General features: G+C 58.7%; 1 protein-coding gene across 5 annotated transcripts in view; it reads right to left on the minus strand.

Moving 5' to 3' along the window:
- TRAF3IP1 (TRAF3 interacting protein 1) overlaps window positions 1-22,111 on the minus strand; it is a 46,205-nt gene that overhangs the window by 18,100 nt on the left and 5,994 nt on the right. The window contains exons 4-16 of one of the 5 annotated variants that reach the window (XM_029933528.1): window positions 21,895-22,038; window positions 21,399-21,797; window positions 18,844-18,915; window positions 17,848-17,923; window positions 15,416-15,517; window positions 14,082-14,177; window positions 8,822-8,923; window positions 6,618-6,638; window positions 5,627-5,693; window positions 5,154-5,234; window positions 4,556-4,679; window positions 4,357-4,393; window positions 3,183-3,259 (exon numbers count right to left, since the gene is read on the minus strand). In XM_029933528.1, the coding sequence (XP_029789388.1) occupies window positions 3,183-3,259; window positions 4,357-4,393; window positions 4,556-4,679; window positions 5,154-5,234; window positions 5,627-5,693; window positions 6,618-6,638; window positions 8,822-8,923; window positions 14,082-14,177; window positions 15,416-15,517; window positions 17,848-17,923; window positions 18,844-18,915; window positions 21,399-21,797; window positions 21,895-22,038 (1,398 nt within the window). Of the gene's footprint in view, window positions 1-3,182; window positions 3,260-4,356; window positions 4,394-4,555; window positions 4,680-5,153; window positions 5,238-5,626; window positions 5,694-6,617; window positions 6,639-8,821; window positions 8,924-14,081; window positions 14,178-15,415; window positions 15,518-17,847; window positions 17,924-18,843; window positions 18,916-21,398; window positions 21,798-21,894; window positions 22,039-22,111 lie in introns of all 5 variants that reach the window. The other 4 variants (XM_029933527.1, XM_029933529.1, XM_029933530.1 and 1 more) reach the window with 4 other exon arrangements.

A 22,111-nucleotide genomic window follows, 5' to 3' on the forward strand; every position in this document is an offset into this window, starting at 1 on the left:
GGCCCCCCCCCCCGCCGGCAGCCCCCGGTCCCGCGGTCCCCCCACGCCGAGCGGCCTGTCCCCTGTGCAGCCCGCCTGTGGGAGATGCTGGTCCCGGAAACCTCGGCGGAGCCGGGCAGCGCCCTCCTCCGCTCACCGGTGCGTGTGCCTTACATTTTCTGAGCACACCAGACAGCAGGAAACTTTGGCAAATTCTAGTGTATGTGATTTTTAGCCAAGCGCACGGACTCCTGGAATACAGAGGTCACTTCGTGGCCCTTGGTGACAAAGATCTGGTCAGTACCAGGCAGCAGAAGTGGTGCACACAGCTGCCAAGGAGGAGTCTGGAAGGACGGGGCAGGCCTTTCCCCTCCCCTCCCCTCCCCTCCCCTCCCCGCTGCGGCCGTCAGGCAGCCGGGCTGGACCTGGCACAGCCACCTGGGCCCACGAGGGGCCCGGAGGCACAGGGGTCACACCGGCCCCTCCAGGCTCTGACTCCTCAGCTGAAGCACGGCCCACCCCACTGAGGCCGCTAAAGCTCTCATCTCTCCACCTGCAGGGCAGCCTAGTCCTGACTCAAACAGGAATCACCCACAGAAACTCGAGAATAGGAACACGGAACATACTCACTCAAGAAACGGACTTGGTAAATCAAAAAGAAAGGATTTGTTCAAGGGGACAGAAAAGCTAGCACCGTTAAGACTTCACTACTAACAAAAGAGCAAGAAGGGGAAGGAGCAGTGAAGACAGAATGATCACCAGTCATTAAGGAAATGTAAGTTAAATCACGAAAGATTAGAAAGACTCGCCGTTCCGAGTGCTGGCGAGGGGGGACCGGGGAAGCCGGAACTCTCCTCTGCCGTGGTGGAAACGTTACAACCACCTCGGGAAACAGCCGGGCCGCTTCTCATAAAGATAAATACGCGTTTACCCGTGAGCCAGCAGTCTTGCTCCTGGTATTCGTGTCCACACAAGGGCTCCCACGTGGACGTCAGGGCCCGAGCTCACCACCTGACAGGGTAAGCCCACTGGGGCGGGCGGGTCCACACCACGTGCTTACGGCCCGGCCATAACAAGGACACACGCTGAACAGCAGACAGATCTCCAAGTCACACGCTGGCTGAAAGCAGCCAGACAGAGGAGAAGTTTTATCGGAACACAGCCACACGCACAGTTCCTGTGGTCCTCGCTGGGGCTGCCGCCGGCTCTCAGCAGAGCTGAGGCCCATGAGCCTGCAGTATTCACTGCGGGGCCCGTTTCAGAGAACGTGCGCTGACTAGCCGTCCAGGCCCGGGCTCCCGTCTGCCTGGGGACATGGACGGGTGTTCACAGCAGTGGAAGGTGGGGTCAACCTGATGTCCACCAATGAAGGAGTTAATAGACAACGCAATACGAGTTATCAGTTCGGATAAATAAGCTAGATGCACGGTATCAAAGCAGGGAGGCCCTCGGAAACACGCCGCAGCCTGGAGCAAGCGGCCGGCACAACGTGCCAGCAGCGGGGGAGCCCCGGAAACCCAGGGGGCGGCGGGACTGCTTAAAAAGCATGCCCCCCCGCCCCGCTCGTCCCTGTGACCGCCCCGGGGACGATGGGCCTGGGGTGAAGGCAGGGAGCACATCAGCTTTTCCTGTGTACTTTTCTTTTATTTAAAAAACTCTCGGAGGGTTTTAGAGGACCGGTCAGAGAGGTGTAAACCTGAGGTGTATCAGCAGAGCAGTGGGCTTTGCCCGGCCTCTCTGTGGTACACGGGCCCTGAAACACTACTAACCTGCACTTTTTGGGGCGCCTGGGGGGCTCAGTCGGGTAAGCATCTGGCTTCAGCTCAGGTCATGATCTCGAGCCCCGCGTCAGGTTCTGTGCTGACAGCTCAGACCTGGAGCTGCTTCGGATTCTGCGTCTCCCTCTCTCTCTGCCCCTTCCCCTGTGCTCACTCAGTCTCTCTCTTTCAAAAATAGATAAACAAAAATATTAAGGAAAAAATAAATAAACTGTACTTCTTTATTTTTCCGAGAGAGCGAGCTCATGTGTGCACAGGAGGGGGGCCGGGGCAGAGAGAGAATCCCAAGCAGGCCTCACGCCCAGCGCGGAGCCCAGCAGGGGCTCGATCCCACAGCCATGAGATCAGGACTGAGCTGAACTAGGACTTGCCCACTCACCGGCGCCCAGGCGCCCCGTACTGACTGTGCTTCTCTAAAGCAGCAAATGTTCGCCAAATAAGGACATTTGTTTCCTTTTATCTTCTAATCTCAAAATACCTACTCTGCAATGGACTCTTCTGAGGGACGTCTGAGGCACAGACCTAGTGTGCTTTGCATAAAAAGCATGGTTAGAAAATTTGAACCAAGAGAAGCTTCAAAGGTTCCCTACAGGAACAGCCTGGCCGGACACAGTCCAGTCCCGGGTCACTGCCAGGGACACCAGGCCAGCTCCTGGAGCGCAGGGCAGGACCAGGACACATTCAAGTTCCACGGCAGCGGACAGCGGGGCCTTGGAGCGTTACCCCCGTGATGCCCCGGGGCCGCGAGGGTCACTCTCTACTAGTCTCCTCACTGGCGGCTCTGGGCCTCATCTTCATGACAAACAAGGACATGTTAGGCAGAATGATCCGTGTGCGTGCATGTGTGTGTGTGCAGGTGTGTGTGTGTGAGTGCGTGCGTGTGTGTGTGTGTGTGTGTGTGTGTGTGTGTAAAACTTACTGGAATTGTTGGCTGCCAGTAACACTACCCAAAAAACGTCTTTCTGTTAAAAAAAAAAGTCAGGGAAGTGACACTGTCGGGTTTGAAGCGTCTGCATGAGAACACAGCCGTGACGCTGGAGGCCCGGGCCCGTAGCCAGGCACCCCAGGGTCCCACGCCCGGGGCGGCGGCTGCTGGGAGGCACATGCCATCCGGGCAAGCAGGACGGCTGGTGGCCCATCCTAACGGCAGGTGGACTGAAAAGCCAGACCGGAAGCTCCCAGGCTTTTCTTCGGCCACCAGCCAGGGCCTGGCGGCCAGCCCTCCGCCTCTGCAGGCAGGGAGAGGACACTCGAGGCAGAAGGGGGCGGCCATGGGTGGGAGAACAGGCCGGTGGCCTTGACTCCCAAGCCCCCAGGAGAGCGCGGCCCCACCTGCACCGGAGGGGCCCCTAAGTTTCTATCCCCCCCAACCGAGGAGGCTAGGGGACCCTCGGAGCGCGTGCGGCCTCTGCAGGACGCCCCTACCTTCTCTCCGGGTCTGGGCGGCTGCTGCAGCTTCTCATAGTCCTTCTTGGTCTCCAGAATTTTCTTCACGAGCCCTCCTGTTGAGAATCAGCGGTTCTGTGTTACTCTCCGCCCCGAGGAGCTCCTGGTCTCAGTGGGGAGGGGGTGGGAAGAACACCAATTCCTGTTCTTCCTCTTTCCATACGGAACAAAGGCCTCAGATAACCTGCACGCGTCCAAGAGAGTCTGCAACACACCGGTAAGTGACCGGTGGTGGAAACGATGACATTTCAGTGCTTCGCCACTAGGGGTTCACCCCAAGGACACAAAGATGCTGATTCGTAGGGGCACACGCGCCCCAACGTTTACAGCGGTGCCGTCAACGGGAGCCAAGCTACGGGAAGAGCCCAAACGTCCCCTGCGCGGTGAACGGACACAGAAGGCGTGGCTTGTACGTACGGAGGTGTCGTACTCGGTCCCGCCAGGTGCAATGACAGGACGGAACTGGGATGCCGTGCGAGGTGAGGTCGGTCAGAAAGACGGGCATCGTGTGACCTCACTCGTAAGTGGGGTTTAAGAAACAAAACAGATGAACACAGGGGAAGGGAAGCAAAGATAAGATAAAAACAGACGGAGACGAACCACAAGAGACTCTTAGATACAGAGACCACACCGAGGGCTGACGGAGGGGTGGGAGGGACGGGCTGATGGGGGATGGGCATAGGGGGCACCTGCTGGGACGAGCCCTGGGTGTCGCACGTACAGGATGAATCCCCGGATGCTACTCCTGATACTGACATTACAATATCCGTTAACCAACTGGAATGTAAATAAAAACCAAAAACAAAAACAAAACAAAGAAAACAGCGCGGGGGACGGGGGTCCTCAGCAGGCAGGGGCTTGGGGGGAGGGAGATATGCCAGTGTGATGGGCACAAGGGCTGGAGACGCTTCCGCCTCCGCACATGTTTGAGATCAAAGATGTTTGGGAAGAGAACAAATATGACAAACATCGCCGACTTGGGAAGGACCCCAGAGGTCGAACCTCCGGACACTGAGCCCCGGGGTCCCTGGACGACAGCGGGGAGCCCACCCCCGCGGCGGCCCGCTGATGCTCCTCAGACCCCGGGCCGAGCCGGGCGCAGAGCTCAAGGGTGCGAGCCCCCTGCGCACAGCTGCGCGCACCCTGCACTCACCGTGTCCCTCCTCGTCCTCCACGCCCACCGCTGGCACCTGGGTAGGAAAGGAAGGAGGGAAAAGCTGATTCTCGAAACCCACCTCTGCAGATCTCCACGAAGCAACGACAACATTAAGGAAGGCAGGCGTCTAACTGAAAGGGGGAGGGACGTGGTCTCCAGGAACCTGAATGCCGGAGTGTGGGCTCCCGTGACTCACTGCTTCGAGCTCAGGCGTCCCAGGGAGCCGGGGGGCCGCCTCCACCACAAACTGGTCGTCTTCCTCGCTGTCGGAGTTCTGCGCGTCCACAATCACACTGGCGACGGCTTTACCACTCCCTGTCCTAGAGCACGAGGAACCACGTCACGCCGGAATGTGCTGGGCACACGTGTGCATCCGCCCCGTGCACCCCAGGCTCCAAGGGACGGGTTTAACCACCACCCGCCTCTAGAACATCACAGAAGGCAGGCGGCTGGGTGACGCCCGCCGGCCTGGGCCCTCTGCGCTCCTGCGCCCACTCATGATGGCCTCTGGTCCATGCGCACACACGCACACGCATGCTCGCGTGCCCGGCACACACCCCCCCTTGCTTCAGGGCAGTGCACAAGGCCAGGGGGGAACCTACGCTCAGGCGTGAGCTCTTGACACTGAACACGCTTCCCTCGGACGCCCTCAGCTCCGGCGCCAGGCCTGCAACCCTCACAAGCATCGTCCTGCCCTCCGCGGGGCCAGCCTCGCTGCGCCCCGCCCTCCCCAGCCCTGCGTGCCCGACCCCTCCCTCCGGCTCCCTCCCCGCCTCCAGCAGCAGAGGCCTCACCTGTCTGCCGCCGGCGCCTCCACACTGTCTTGGTGCTTCACCCGGGGGGGTGCTGGTCTGGCGCTCCCAGGCCGAGGGAGTCTTCTAGGCCCAGGGGTTGGAAAACCAAGAAGGGGACATTACACACTCGCACGTTTCAAAGTGGACGACAGAAAACCCAGGGCAATGTCGTCGCTAATTTCCCACCACCAACAGGCTAGTCAGGACCCGGGCGTATTACAAGCATTCCGTTAATCCGGCAAGCTTAGTGTCCATCTTTCAGTCCTAGACTTTCCGTCACTTTAATGCCCCAAAGGTAATCAAAGCATAATTTACCGCAATCATGAATTTCCCTAAATCTTTAAAATGCCGTGTGTAGTTACTGATACCCCGTAGCGAAAGGTAAGGACTGGATTTCGCTCTGTGCACAGCGCCTCCTCCTGGCGAAGCGCGGGCACCGGGCCGAGTACGGAAGGCGGCGGGCGGCTGCGCACCTGATGCCGGCCGGGAGCTCGCCGGGCAGCTCGGCTCCCTCCTGCGCGGAAGGTCCGACTTCTCCTTCTGGGCCGCGCCCGACGCAGCAGCAATTCACCAAGGAAGAAACACAAACAGGTCAGGGCCTGACAGACAGCCGGCGGGTAAGCCAAGTGCACATGGACTTTCTGCGTCTCTCGTTCTAATGAAGAGAAGGGGCGTTGGCCATATGGATTCGCAAAGATCTGGGCGATGGGTGCGCTCAGACATTGGAAGGACAACCGGATTCCACTCTTTCCAAAGGTGGGTGGATCCGGCCAGCCTCACCCTGAGAAGGCTGCACGGGCGTAACCGCTGGTGCCAGACGGCCACCTGCCAGCGTGATTAGGGAGGCGGTGGGAACCGCAGCCTCCGCACACGATGACGCCATCACCTCACAGGCCACAGCCTCCGCACACAATGACGTCATCACGTAACATGTGACTGAGAGCAGCGGCGAACGTACCTGGTCACCACACGCACACAAACATGCACACACGGGCGCGCACACACGGGCACATACACATGCACACACACAACGGGGGTTTCAGCAGGACAATCATTTACAATAGAAACAGTGCTTTTCGTTTCCTTCTTCGTATTTTTCAGCATTTAAACAGCTATCTACTTTGGGTACGTACCAAATTGTTTTTAAAATCTGAATAAAGTTTCATGTTGATGAAAAAATTTAATCAGTAAGTCACAAACTATAACTATTAAGGCAATTAAAGTTACTCCACTATGTAAAGCAAAAAGGCTTTATGTTCTAGAAAACAGAATAAATCAGAATTTGAACTTAGAAATGTATTTTTTCCTCTGGAATCCTGAAATGCATTCCTCTGGACCATAAGATGTGTAAGTTAAATCTTAAAGTGGTACACCGACGTTTCCTTAGCAAATCCGGGAGAACATGTTCCTGTCGACACACACACACACCGTGCACCCAACACACTAGCGCGGGCCACTGCTCACCTGCATCGCTCGGGGAGTCCCCTGAAATAAACAGAAAAAGCACGTCAGAAAAGCAACTTCCATTTTCATAGTCAAAGGCTAATCTTGTTTCTGAGCTGTTTCCGGATACACTGAGGGAAGGAACCCAGGGCGACTCCTCAGGGGCCTTCCTAGCCTCCCACCGTGATGGCTTTATTTTCAAAGATCGAAAGACAAAGAAGAGAGAGAACTCTGGACCATAAAATGCTATTAGTGAAAGGAGGAAACGGATATGAGGAGAATGGATCACACACACACACACACACACACACACACACACACACACGAATGAAAGCCACGCGGCCACAGCTGACTCGCCCAGGGAGCCTCGGGCAGACCGCCAGGGATGAGGGGGGACCCGGCGACAGCGTTCACGCCTGGACAGAGCGACAGTCCCTGCACGCCAGGAATCTCTCACGCTCCCCGGGTGCTACCTTTGCACCTTTCACCCCGATCCTCCTCCGAGGGCTGCTTTTTGGGGACAAAGGTGACCTATGCAGCCACAAGCACGTGAGCAGAAGCACGGCAGGGGTGGGGTGGACCCAAAGGCACAGGAGGAGAATCTCTGTGTGACACACTTAAAATGTGAGACCGCGTTTGCAGAAGCGCCAAAGCTGTGCGGGTCCAGTCAGCGCCAGGCACCCGGGAGAGGCCGCCAGCTGCTGCCACCGCACCTGCCCACAGGGACCCCGGGGCACCCTGAGGGCACACATGCACCCACAGGGTGAAGAGCGTTCCTCGGACACCTCAGCCTGGCTGCTGAGACGGCCTGAGAATGTTCTGGGCACTGGTCAAAGAGCCACAGGAGGGGGGCCCCGAAGAAGGTGGCCCCGGGGACAGAAGGGGCCAGGCCTCCAGGTCCACAGGAACCGGGGATCATACAGGGCCCGTGCGTGTGGAACACAGGAGCCCCGGGGGTCACGCTGCAGTGACGCCGCAGAGGACACGCCCAGCGCAGAGCCTGAGGAACCATGGGTGGCGGTGAGGAGGTGCCTGGAAATGGCCCTTCCAGAAAGCACCGCCAGAGGACAGGGTGATGGCAGCGGGGGCTTGTGCTCAACCCTGGGATGGCATTGCCCAGGGATCACAGCAGGAAGCAGCGGACCCCCTCCTTGACGCCACGCCGCCCAACGCCCCCGGAAAAGCCCAGCATGTGACAGCCGCCGTGTGGCCTGGGCCCCGGACCCCAGACCCCAAGCTTTCTCCGAAAGTCACGCCGCTGGGCTGGGGACAGACCGCGGGTTCACGTGCGGCTGCTGGACCTCAAGGCCGATGCCCGGATGGTGAGCGCACGGCAGCCTCGCCCCTTCACAGCTGGGGCCCCCGGGGCTCGGCAAGGGCTCCGGCCTCAGGGGTGCGGGTCTCCTCCAGACCCTCCGCCAGCACCACCTCTTTCCCCGGCCACGCACACCCCTAACCCTAACCCTGGCACAGACCCTGCCGGAGCAGCCCTGAACCTGCCCGTCCCCCCACGGCCCCTGTGGCCCAGGCCACTCCCTCCAGGACCAACATGACCTACGCGTGATGAAGCCACTCCTCCGGCCCCGTGCGTCCCTGTGACCCCCATGCTCCCGGCCAGCGTCACCCGGCCCACGAGGCACACCTGCTCCCCGCGCAGCACGGGCCCACTCTGGGTCCGACACGAGGCCGACGAATGCCAAGACCATCTTGCACCAGCTTTTTTAAGTGTGGAGAAAAATCGGGCCCAAAGCCGAATCTCACTGAGGTACAACTAAGACGCCCAGCACCGTGACCGGCAGAGACGTCGGGTCAGGACCGTGTCCCAAGCTCTGTAAAAGTCCTCTTTGAACGTGAAACGTGGGTGTGTGCGGCTGGGCCCTCGGGACTTCCAGCAGGGACTCTGGGGCCTGGTTCACGTCATTCCCGACGCCGCCTGGGCTCGGCCATGTCACCCCAGGAAGGACCCTGGGTCCCAACGGAGGCGGCACCCCCGCGTGCGGCGACCAGCCTGCCCCGCCCAGCTCATGAGAAAAGGCGACAGTGGGTCCCTCACCACATCCAGTCCTGATGAGAACCAGGGACTGGACTTGGGTGGCTCAAAGAGCCAAGGGGACCCTGGGGCCCCGGCCTCCGCCCTCTGGGGGCGCCCCCCTCCGGGGTTACGTCTGGGGGCCCCGTCTCCCTCACCGAGAGGAGGCAGGAGCGTGGAGAGGCGGCCCTCTTACCTTCCTGCGTCACTGCTCGCTCCGGCTCGGGGTTCTCAGGCCGCAGACTAGCTGAGTTCTCGTCTGAAACACTAGCTGAATTAGTATTAGCTTCTTTCGCTCCTGACATGAAACAGTTTGAAACGGGTCACGAAGATGCACCCGGCCGCTGGGTCCCCTGCGGCTCCAGGACGCACCTCCGCCCCCGCACCCGCAGGCTCGCAGACACACCGAGGGCAGCTGCGGAGAACGCACACCAAGCATGTCCCTCTCGGCCTGGCCGCGGGGTCACGAGAGCGCACCCCAGGCCCACTCAGCCCAGCCGGAGGCCTGGGGTCCCCGCAGCCAAAGCCAACTAGCCCCTCCACCCCCATTTCCAGAACCTTCCTGACACCACCCCATCTCCACCCGCCCCCCCACTGCGGCCCGGCCCAGCTGAGAAGCTGCAAATAGGTGGCAGCTTCCGGGAAGCAGGGGGAGGAGAAAACTACTTCCGGCACAGCGCCCAGCCCTGGCCCGCCGGCCCGCTCCCGGATACGCCCGTCCTGACCACTGGCTGGCGTGCCGAGGTCTATAAAAGTAGAAAAATATCAAATACCCGAGAAATAAAACATGTTTTATATTAAAAATAAGGGCAGGGGCACAGGGAGGTGCCGGAGGAGCAGAGTTTTAGTCCCGGCAGGCCCGGGGAGCAAACCAGCCCACCCGTCACCACAGGACCCGGCTCTCTGAAGTGAAACCAGGAGACAAAGATCAAACCAGGAAAACGTTCCCTAAAACGCAACTTTACAATTTCTTTATAGTGTTCAAACAAACAGTTTATATCAGAATCAGACTATCATTAACTATCAAAGACCTGATCTTATGTCACAGGACTACATGCAATACAAGACACGTCATCTTCTAAGGAGATTTTTTTCAATCTATAAAAATGCTTTAACAGCCTGATTCAAGTAGTTAACTATTTATAATCTAGAAGACAACCAAAGAACCAAATATGATACACTAAACTCTACAACAAATCTGAACTTAAACGTCAGCCTGGCAGCTGTACATCACCTGTTTTGAAGGAAAACGACAACATAGGTTGTGCCGCGTTACTTGAAAGCATCAAGACTCCCCTACGCTATACAAAGCGCGCCCCGCCGTGACTTCCAAACGCATCACCTTCCGTCTGTATCCCGAGGAGACCAATGATGCTTTGTACCATCTCATCCTCCAAGGTCTACTGGCATTTTTCTTTTTTGAGAGGCCTACGATGGGTGTTTAAACATTTCTAATAGTATTCTTTTCTCTTTAATGTTTATTTTTGAGAGAGAGAGACAGAGCACGAGCAGGGGAGGGGCAGAGAGAGAGGGAGACACAGAATCCGAAGCAGCTCCAGGCTCCGAGCGGTCAGCACAGAGCCCGACGCGGGTCTCGAACTCATAAACTGCGAGATCCTGACCTGAGCAGAAGTCGGATGCTCAACCGACTGAGCCACCCAGACACCCCTGTCAAACTATTCCTAAGTAAGCTTTACCAAATCCCCCATTTACACAAACAGAATAGACTGCACATTCACTAAAAACAAATACCATCCATTCTTAATCCTAGACAGATTACCCAGTCTGCCAAATAACAGCTTTAAGAAAAATAAACATCATACCCATAAAAAAAAAAAATGATGACGAACTGGCCACTCGGTGCATCGGCCCCTCTGCTGTCTGAATGAGCATCATGGGTGACGCCCGCAGGCGGGGACACGGCCGGGCGTCCTGAGTCCTCCGCTCCAGCGCCCCCAAGCGCTGCACCTCCAGCAGGCTCCTGCCCTCTTCTGAGCCGTGGGTCACCCCTGCCTGAAGCAGCGCCTGCCACCACCCCCGAAACCCAGCAGAGACACAGCCCCCAACAGGGCCACACACAGCCTGCCCCCCAGCTGCCAGCGGGCCGTGCACACTGTAGCCCCGCAGAGCTGCCGGCCACGCCCACGTGTCCATGCGAACCCACAACTTGCAGTGAGGGGCTCTGCCCGCCCGGCCAGCAGGCCGAGCATCCTGCTGTGGGGCGCAGAGTCGTGGGGTGCATCCAGAGGGGACACGAGGCGAGGACACAGCTTCTCTTGTGCAGGGGTCAGGGCGGAGCAGGATGCTCGACCCAACTCTGATGAGGATGTCACATCACGCAGAAGTCTGGGGAGACGGGGAGGGGAAGGAGTGTCCCAAGTTACACGACACCACAAGGACACGAGAAAGATCCAGAAGGTGGGTGATTCCACAACACCAGCAACCTCCTCTCTTCGAAAGGCAGTGTGCTGTGGGGCGCCGGGGGGCTCAGTCGGTGGGGTGTCCGACTTCGGCTCAAGTCATGATCTGGAGGTTCGTGGGTTCGGGCCCCACATCGGGCTCTGTGGTGACAGGACTAGGAGCTGCTTCGGATTCTGTGCCTCCCTCGCTCTCTGCCCCTCCCCCGCTTGACCTGTGTGTGTGTGTGTGTGTGTGTGTGTGTGTGTGTGTGTGTGTGTGTGTCTCAAGATAAACATTAAAAAAGTCAGTGTGCTGAATAAAAAGGACGGGCAGAAAGTCTGGGTGGGCGGAGCTGTTATCACATTAGAGTCAAAAAATTTAAAAAGACAAAAAAAATAAATAATACATAGTGTAGCCATCTGAATGGGATCCTGGTTTCTAAAATAACAGTTTTGATACAAGCAGAATACAGCCTGGATTTAGGCACGACGGGGGACGGTAAGTTACATAGAACAAGAATTTTGTGGCTGTGGTGAGGCAGGTCTGTTTCTTTTCGGCTGCATGTTACAGTAAAAGAGGTCAAGTGTCAGAACGTTTTTAATATACTTTGAAACCGTTCGGAAACTACATCACTAAAGATGAAGCAAATATGACAAAATGTTAGAACATTAGACAAAATGTCATCTATGTGAGAAGCAGATAAGTGTTAACTGTTCTGCTCTGCCTCAAAAAAATTTAATGTTTATTTTTGAGAGAGAGAGAGAGAGAGAGAGAGAGCAAGTGAGCACCAGCAGGGGAGGGGCAGAGAGAGGGAGGCACAGGATTGGAAGCAGCTCCTGGCTCCGAGCTGTCAGCACAGAACCCGCAACACGGGCTCGAACTCACAGATGGTGAGATCGTGATCTGAGCTAAAGTTGAACACTCAACTGACCCACCCAGGAGCCCCAACTCTGCATTTTTATAATAACAAGTTCACACAATAGAGCAACAGGACGTGGGAGACGGCAGCCAAGCACAGCGCAGCTCTGTGGATGTCCCCGTGTCCCGTCAAATGACGGCTCAGGGCACGAGCCATCACATAGCGGGCGCTCTGACAGGGAGCAGGGAAGCAGTGGACAGCGTCCCCGGCCGGTGGTCCAGAGCGCAGACAGCAAAGGGGCACAGCAGAGCGCAGGGACACTCCGGTGACGCCCCTGTACCGCGGGTGGCTGCTGCGGGTCCAGGGCCCGGTGAGCAGACACAACAGGGGACGGCATGGCTTAGACGCACCAGCTCAGGGGGAGGGGCCAAGAGGACCCGGAAACCACGCCGCCCTGCAAAACCAGCCACGGTGACAGCGACACAGCAGACAAGCCTGGATCCCCGCAGCACCAGCCAACCCCTGTGACTGGTGTTCTGAAGACGTGCAGGGGTGGGACCTATGGGGAGGAGGCACAAGGGTCACAGGACCACCCAGGGGCCAGTGCAGGGCTCCACTTGTGGCCGCCAGGGGGCACCAGCCTCCGTTCTGCTCTCTGCAAAGATTCCCACAAAAACTTGCCGCAGGCTTCCGAGAGAGGAGGGGACCCCTACTGAGTGAGGGCGCAGGTCTGGGCAGCTACCTCAGCGCACAACCCGGCCCGCCGTCTCAGCACGAGGCCTGGGGCCGCAGGACTCAGGTGGTATGTGCAAAGCCCACGTGTGACCCACGCGTGACAAGCCGGCCACTGTCTGCACAAACCCCAGTTAGTCTCAGGGCAGGTGTTTCTACACCCACTTAGCAGGGAGGGGCAGGAACGGGCTCCTCCGGCCCGTCTGCAAGGCAGGCAGACGCGGGCAGACAGACACGCCTAGCGGCTGCCCTGGCACCACCAGCACCCACCGCCCCTCTACCCCCGGAGCAGGGCTGACGCAGCTGAGCCTCCGCAGAAGTGAAATCGTATAGTCTGGCAAGGTGTGGGCGAAGGCACGCCTGGCCGCCGTCAAGTCCGTCGGTGAGAAGCCACGCTGCTCCCGTCCGCTGCCTGCAGTCGGTGAACCCCCGGCACGAGCTAGATACACTTGGATCTCAGAGCGCCATGTCGGACTGTGCCCGCTGAGCAGGGGTGCAGCAGCGAGCTGGCAAACAGCCCCCCTCCCCAGCCAGGAGCTCAGCTTCTTAAAGGGAAAGAGCACATAAGGAAAGATGCGCTTTCCGCTACTCTAGCTACAGGCACAGAATTTTTAAAAATCAAATAGGTACAAGGCAAGGTCAGCCCAGAAAATTTTTATCTTTCCCTTACACTAGAGGGGCGCCTGGGTGGCTCGGTGGGTTGAGTGTCCGACGTCAGCTTGAGTCATGATCTCGAAGTTCGTGAGTTCAAGCCCTATACCAGGCTCGCTGCTGTCAGCTCAGAGCCTACTCTGTTTGGATCTTCCATCCTCCTCTCTCTCTCTCTCTCTCTCTCTCTCTCAAACATAAATTTTAAAAAACATCTTTAAAAAAATTGACAGCATATTTCCTTTTAAATGTCACTCAAGAATCTTAGTATATCTGAAGAATTTAGCTTGCCATCACAAATACGGACATTCCTCCCGATCTCCCCACCTGAAATCCTGAATCCGCGCGTGGAACGGCTCCTCAGCAGCAGGGGGAGGACACAGAGCACCTGTCACACGGCCCGCCCCCACGTAAGAGGGCAAGCGGCAGGCCGGACCCCCCGCGCCCCGCACGTGCCTGAGGCCTTCGCTGCGGCGCAGACCCTGAGCTCAATCCCGCAGCGAGGCTGGGGGAGCTGGGCAGCGGCCTCTCTACCTAAGTCCCCACATCAGTTTTCTAAATCCCAACAGCAAGATGGTGAAAGCATTTGACCTAGATGCGAAAATGAGTTACGTGTAAAAAGGCACGTAAAAGCTAACTAAAACTGAGTTAATACTCTTAATCATAACGTAGCAAATAAAAGCAAGCAGAACATTGTATCAATATTGACATCATTTCTGATCTTCAGTATGTCATGATTACATATAACTACACTGAGACATAAATGCTCTGTGTCAAAGTGGTACAGAATTTAAACTAAAGAACATCTTTTTCTTACCTATTTCCGAAGTCGCAGTTTCCTGAGCTGGCCCATTATTTAATCCAGGCACTACGGGCTCTAAAACCTTAGCTGACACACTGCCTTCCTTTCCCCCTGACATAAAACAGTTAACGACAGATTAAAACACTGCGGAGGACTCTGCGTGTGGGGCGGGGCTCCTGTCGGGACTGACAGGGTTCACCCCAGGCTCACACCAGCCCGTCCCCCCGGAGTCACAGGCCGCCCCCCAGCCCCCGCTCTCAGGACACCCTCTCTCCAGATCTCCTCCCTGGGGGTCCTGGCAGGCTCCGGAGCACATCTCCACGGAGCCCTGCTTTAATTTCACACGAATTTCCACGGCAGGAAAGACCACCGTGCCGAAGACCGCACCTTCTTCGACTTCACTGTCAGTGGCTCCAGCCCCTCCCTGAACTCTGGGTCTACACCTCCGACCGCTGTCTCCACACACCATGGGGCTGCTCGCGGGCACCTCGGACCCCGCGAGCATGAGCAGGGGTGCCGCCCTTCCCACCAACTGGCGTCTCCCAAAGCCCCCCCCAGCCTGCTCCGGTGAATGCGGCCAAACCGGTGCCCAGCCCTGCCCCCAGCGCCCTCGCCCCGCACCCTCTCCTTTCTACAAGTGCCCCGCAGTCAGCCAGTGGATCCCATCTGCCCATCAGACGTGTCCTACACCCAACCTGTTCTCGCCAGGGACACTCGGGTCCCCGCCATCACGCTCTCCCCGGACACCCCACTGCTGTCCGGCCTCCGTACTCGCCCCTCCCCAGTTTTAAAAGGAGATGCTAAAACCTGGGTCGGATCAGGCCCCTGTCCAGCCTCACATCCTCCCGGAGCTTCCGCTCACACCCACTGCAATCCCTGGGCCAGTGGGGCCCGCACCCCGGGCCTCTCCCCCTCCCCGTCCCCGCCAGCCTCCCTGCCGGGCCTGCCACCTCGCACAGGCAAGGCTGTCCCCCCGCCAGCGCCTCTGCCCGTTCCCAGGCACCCGCCCGTCCTCCGTCACCCCAGTCAACGCTCTGTCCAGATAGCCCCTCCCCTGCCCACACCTCCCCCCTACCACACCCGCTCCTCTCGGGGGAAGGTCTCCGTCAAAGCTCCTCAGTAATGTGAACGCAGCACCCCGAGTTCTCTTCATTACCCGCCTATCCCTCTACGTCACACTCCCCGGGCGGCCAGGCACTGCATAAGTATCTGCACAACACTCACAGGGGCAAGCCCGGCCTGGAGCCCCGCACACGGCTGGGGCAGCTCGCGGGCAGGGCCCCACCCGCAGAGCTCCGCCGGTCAGCGGTCAGAGGAAGCAACGGCCGAGGGCGCCTGCGGGGCCTTACCGAGCTGCTTCGAGGCCTGCTCCTTCTGGGCCTTGCTGTAGGAAGAGTTACGTTCCTTTTCAGAGGAGGCACTATTTTCGCTGGTTTTAGAGTCCCTCCTTCCTGACGTGAAATTGCATAACGAAAGCACGTATTAACGCGTAACTCTGCATTGCACAGTCACGTGTAATACGTTTTTCTTCTCTAACGCACTAAAGAAGAAGCAAAAATTATCATATTCTTGCGAAGAATGTTTTTTGGACTCTATAAGGATTCTAGAGGAGCTTTAAGATTCGATGTGTGTCTAACAAACCCGACACCCCACACCCCAGTAAACGCAGGCTTTTCCCTTGAGGGGAACCCAGACGTCTGTGCGTCATACACCTTCCAGAAGCTGGACATCTGCCCAAGTGCCACCATTTAAGTATGGCAGCTTCGCTGGGGAGGCTGGGCGCTGAGGAGCGCACCCGACTCACGGGCAGGGGACAGAGCCTACCGGCTTGTCGGCAGCTCCGTAAGGCTCAGCATCTCTGGTAACCTGTTCTCCGCAAGACCTCAGAGAAGGAGCCCAAGGCCCCAGCCCCCCAGTAAACCCAGAAGCGCACGTGCCAAGCCGATAGACAGTGACACCTGTCAGCTGGAGACAAGCCGAAGTCAACGGAACCGTGGCTGAGATGGACCCAGGCTGGGCTCACAGTGCAGTCACGACAGTCAGTGACACTCAGACGTTCCAGCACTCATCGCTGATGACAGGGAGCGGAGGGGACGCCACCGCTGAACACACTGACCGCAGATGAGCACAGTCCTGGCTGCGCACACCGCCCGGCACGGGCCCACACTGGCCGCACACGACGGCGGGCCTGACTGTGCACACCGCCCAGCACGCACACACACACTCTCTTGAGAGAGGAGGAGACACCCATACTAACTTGAAGCCACAGTGTCCAATCTTCCCCCAACAGTGAGGGCACACGTGTAACACACGACCTAATCCCGACAGACTCATTAGCTCTGTTCGAGGGATGGGAGACTGATTCAACACTTGCAAAATAACCTGGAAGCATAGGCACATAAAACGGCTTCATAGTGGTAATTCCAGAACACCTGGTAACTTACTCTGAAAAAATAAACGGAGAGCCTCACCTTACTCCATAACTAAAAAGATTAAACATAAAAATGTATGACAAACACAAATCTTCGTTTCTCAAATCTCTGGACAAACTAAAAAAAAAAAAGACCAGCTGCTTCCAGTGCGGAAAAACTAAGCACTCAGACAAGTCAGGACGGAAATGTCACAAGTCGAGATGAACTGGGGAAGAACCCAAACAGGGGTCTCACAATTGGCAGACTGCTTCAGCGCAGCGTCCTTGCGCAAAGGAAGAGCACGGAGACCGCCCATCGCAGCGGTGAGGAGCCCGCGCGGAGAGGACGGGCCCCAGAGGCCACTGGGGAGGACGGACGCGACAAACACGCACAATTCGCCAGCAACTGAAAAGAGCCCGCGCTGTTCATCCATCACCGCCCCGAATCGCAAGCGCCTCGGAAACACTGGAAAAGGCGTCGGGCTGGGGAAGGCGGGCGGGCGCCGCGGCCCCCCCCAAGCCTGCCTGCCCTTGGCGCCAGGGGGCGCTCCTGGGAGCCCGGCCGCAGGGATCGCCCGCAAGGGACCAGCTGCCGGCAGAGGCGCTCCAGGGCACCGCGTACCGTTAAGAGGAGGGGGCTCTCCCTCGTCTCCGGGCACTTCTCAAGTGCAGCGAGGGCTCGCGGCCACACCACGGCCACACCACGGGCACCTCTAGGACGCGGAAAAGGGTGTTTTCTCGGGAGCCACCACTGCTCATTCCAAGTAACGTGACGCTTCACTTGAAAGCCGGCAGGGGGCGCTCGCCGGCACCGACTGATCCTCCTTCCCACCTACTGGTCATCACACCCGGGTACTGGCCGTGGGCGAAGCCCCCGCCGGCCTGACCGCTTGAGCTCCAGGTCTCCGCTTCCGGTGTGACTCCCGGGGGCCATTTCTGCTGCTTTTTAAATGATAAACATCACCTGAGAGCAGGCTGCTCTCGGCAGCCACTCCGCATCAGGATTAATCCGAGCCCTCCGGGTCATGCAAGCAGGGTCAACGACACACGGGCGACTGGTAGCCACTTTTGGAAAATTAAAATCCGAGCACATCTTCCAGATGGCAACAGACCTCCAGCAAAGAGGTGCTCCCTGCCGCTGGTGTCATGGGCTCCCACGCACACAGACACACGTGAGAGAGAGAGAAGGAGGGAGGAAGGGAGGGAAAGAGGGAGAGAGGGGCATGTCTTCATCCCTTTCACACACAGTCTTCGTTCACCACGCCCCCACCCCGACGGCAGAGCTGCCTTCCAGCCACAGGACTTTTTTCAACTGGATACTGTGACTGATTTCCATATTTTCTGTTATTTATAATGATACATTTGCAGTACCTTCCATTGAATTTTTGGATCGCTGTTTTGACGTCTTTGTGGCCACTGACCTGGATGCTCTGGTGGAAACCTCGGTCTAAAGAAAAGAGAATAAAAAAGAATGAGTTGGTGCGTGTCACGGCAGTACGTCGAGACTTTTGATTCAAGCTCTGCTTCATGGAGCATGAAGAGGACACAGCACCACCGCCCGGACCCTCTGCAGGGGACCGGACGCCGACCCGGCCCCAGACCTGAGGCGGAACGGAAGGCACGGAGGACCCCCTCACTCTACATTCAGAAATCCATCTTCGGCAGAGGCCTGAAAAAACGCCCACCATCCACCAACCACACCAAGAAACACGATCTTAGCAGACGCGTTGCTGAGGACTCACTCTGCGGCCAGACGCCAGCTCCTCACACGCGTCCGTCCGAACAACTCGCGGTGCAAGCGGCCGCGTTCAAAGGGAGCACACACGAGCCACCAGGGCTCTGCTGCACCTGCTCGAGGCCTCCTAACCGCCTCCCCCGCCTCCCGCCTCCACTCCACGCCTCGCCCACCTTCCCGGCAGCCGCCTTAGATACACTTTCTAAAATGCAAACTGGACTATGAAAGTCGGGACGAGTCCAGCGTCTGGGGGCCAGAGGCACGGAGAAGATGTGGCCCAGCCTTGGCTGTCCCCCAGCCGCGGGACACACATTGCCGGTCCCACACCGGCCGGGCAGAGCTTGGAGGGGTCCCTGCGGCGCCCCTGCTTTCCCTGACTGCCTGGAGGCTGGACCCTCTCCCCGACTCACCTGCGGCACCGCCTGGACCCTCTCCCGAATGACGCCCCCCATTCCTCTGTACCCCGTGTGTCATACCTGTCAAACAGACCGCCACGGACAGTGGGCTCCCGTGTGGCCTGTGCCACATCCTGCCCCCGGAGCTCCGGGGGTCAGTAGAGGCCACGTCGCTGCAGTCACCAAGTCAGCACAGCCACCCATTCGTGTCCCCTGAAACCATGTTTTAAAGTTTACCTCTGTTTCAGCTTTGGAGTCTTTCACGGATCCATCTGACAACTTTTTAGGCACCTCCCCTGAGCTCGAGGACTGTGAAAAAAAAATAATCTGTCATATTCTGTTATTATTCAAACCTGTTACATGCTCCAGTGAAAGCACCGGTCACTCTCCAGGCCTGACCACCGCGTCCCCGAAGGGCCTCCCGGGCCCTCTCCCCGCAGGGCGGACCTGGAGGGCAACGGGGTCAGGGGCGGCGGTGCCTCTCGGGAAAACGGACCGGTGTCCCCCTGACACGCGGGACCCCCACGCCCGGCCAAACTTCTCAGTGAGACGTGGGCATCTGGAAACGGGGGAAGGAGGGGACAGAAGCCACCGACCACCACGGGCCCTCGGCCGCGGCTCCCGAGAGCGGGCGGCTCTCAAAGGGCCGCTCCTCTATGCGCACCGCCTTCAGGCGCTGCATCAGGAAGGTTCTCCCAAAGCGAATGACGTGCAAACTGCACACCCGACTCCCGCCCACAGTCAGGTCCCTAATGGACACCTCTCGATGTGAGGAGGAGAAAGCAGGAGGGGCTGCACGGCGAGTCTCCTCGCAAGGACTGGAGAGCGAAGGCCGGTTCCACGTGTCCTCCTAACTCCCCGAGAAGGCGGCGGGCTCTGTGCACAGCCCCTCGCCGCCCCGCTGTCCCCCGAGGGAGAGGAGGCACCGCACCCCCGCTCTGGACACACCGACCATCCGCCTCATCTTCACGAAAAGCCTGCTGAGGCTGAGACGGTCTGAGACACAGACACGATCGTCGCTTCCAGACACAGACCGAGTGGAGGAGAGGCAGGGGGGCTGACGGCGGCTGAGGACGGGAGGCGCCGGACGGAAGTCCCGGAGCCTGGCTCCCTGGGAGGCGGCCCCACAGGGTGTTCCTCACCACTGGTGCGCGCTGCCCCCCAGGCCCCGCAGAGGAACCCCAGATTTACACCAGAGGGGACGGCCCAGCAAAACCACCAGGAAGGCCGGCTTTGGGGGCTGCAGGAGCAGGTCTGAGCAGAAGCACAGGCCCAGGGCGCCCACTGGCTCCGTCCGTAGAACAGGTGACTAGAGCTCAGGGTCATGAGTTCAAGCCCCACGCTGGGCAGGGAGCCTACTTAAAGTTAAAAAACCAGTAAGTAAATACAGATAAATTTAAGAGAAGCGGCAGCAGCACAGGCCCTTCGCCCTGGTCTCACCCACAAAGTCAAGCCGTAGCTCCCACCAGGCTCCAGAGTCCCACAGGCCCGCCATAAAAACCTGTCCTTGGAATCCGCTTTCTACTTAAAACTCTGGTCACAGCATCAGCGTTTTCAGGGGACATACAGTACGGGACACTTCAGAAGACCTGGACAGTGGAGAGCGCTGCCTGGTCTGGGGGCTCCCCATGCACAGCGAGTACGTGAGAGCAGCCAGCCCCTCGGAAAAATCAGGTCAGTGATGGGGCGCCTGGGGGCTGAATCGGGTAAGCGTTTGACTTTGGCTCAGGTCATGATTTCATGGTTCGTGAGTTCAAGCCCCACGTCAGGCTCTGTGCTGACAGCTCAGATCCCAGAGCCTGTTTTGGCTTCTGTGTCTCCCTCTCTCTGCCCCTTCCCAGCTTGCTTGCTCGCGCCCTCTCTCTCTCTTGAAAAATAAATAAACATTAAAATTTTTTTAAAAAATCTGATCAGTGAAAAACACTTTTTCTTAAACCTCTACAAAGAGGCATAAGCCACAGAATGCCTGTGTAATTTCTAGAACCCTTCTCTACAGGAGCCGGGTTTTCATGACACTCATCTCAGGGCCCATTACTCCAGCGGGTTCCTGGGAGGCCCTGAGGCACCCCACGGGTCATGCCCAGCGGGCCCGTGGTCGCCCAGTGCAGTCACACCTGGCGATGCCGCGGGCCAGGAGGCACGGGCCTGCCCTCACCACCCAACCGGGTCACCCGGGCAGACCCCGAGCCTCTCCAGACCCTGGCTCCCTCTCTCCCAGCAGCTAAGAACCAGCAGATTCCCACAACCTTCCCGGGACACTTTAAGAGGTGACGCCCCTGTGGGGACAGGCACCTGTAAGCCCCGTCCTGACAGAGGCCTCCGCTACCCCTCGTGAGCCCAAGAGTAATCGGCTCGCTTAGAAAACACCGTCTGAAACCAAACTAATTTTCTGGCCCGTCGTAAATGTACCTGAGGATTCAGTTAAACCAGAATCCCAGCAGTCGGAGGGCCTGTGCTCCTCCGCCGACGCGCCCAGGACCTAGAGCGGCCCTGGCGCTCCGCCACCGGCCGTGCCCACGAGCAAGGCGGCGTGAGGGCCCTGCACACGCAGGAGATGCTCACACGCGATGGTGGGAAGCCCCGTCCCCGAAACCCCCGCACGCACGCCCACAGCGCAGAGGCGAGGGCAGCACCTGGTCGGACAGCCGGCGAAGCCTCGGGTCGGGCTGGGGTCCCCCCGGGAGCCCCCGCCTGCCGTGGGCGGCGCCACCGGGAAGCCGTGTCCTGACCACGCCGCCGCGAGGACAGACGTCGCTGCAGGGGGAAGGCGAGGGCTGCACGCAGGACGTTACCTTCCTCTCCGCTCGGCCGTGCTCTCTGCCCTTCTCCCTGTCGGGGTCCCTGGGGTGGTCCGCGTCCCGGCCCCGGCGCCGGCCCTTGTCCCGCTCTCGCTCCCGGTCCTTCCCTCTGTCCTTCTCCTTCCCGGCCTCGCTCCGCCGCTCGCTCTCGCGCTCCGCGCCCCGGTCCCGCTCCCGGGGGCCTCTGTCCCTGTCCGGCCTGGCCCGGTTCCGGGCCCGCTCGCTCTCTCTGTCTCGGTACTTGTCTCTCTCCGGCTCTTTGTGCCTCTCACGGTCGTTCTCCTTCGGCTGGTCCTTGTCCTTCGCTCTCGCTTTGCTTTCTTCTGTCCCTTCCTCCTTCTGTTTCCGGTCTCTGCTCACGTTCTCCTCATTCATCTCGGAGTTCCTTTCATCCTGAGGAAAAGGTCAAACACAGCACCACTTAGACGTCTTCCCTGAGCTACAAAACGACTCCTCATCTCCCTTCCGGACGTGCACCACTTGCATCCACCTCCTTATCTTTACGAAGTCCGGGCTCTTCCTCTCGCGAGGTCCTGTTGTCCGACTCCTGGGGCCTGGACGGCAGGGGGGCCCTTCCCTTCGCGTCGCCCCTCTCTCCGGCCAACACTCGCTTCACCGCGTCCTCACTGGAGAGCTTGTCAGCGGGAGGAAATGAAAGGCAAGGGGAGAGTGACATCAGCACGAGGGACAGACCCGCGCGCTGGCGT

The sequence above is a fragment of the Suricata suricatta genome, chromosome 3 (genome assembly GCF_006229205.1).
Source record: "Suricata suricatta isolate VVHF042 chromosome 3, meerkat_22Aug2017_6uvM2_HiC, whole genome shotgun sequence".
Taxonomy (NCBI): Eukaryota; Metazoa; Chordata; class Mammalia; order Carnivora; family Herpestidae; genus Suricata; species Suricata suricatta.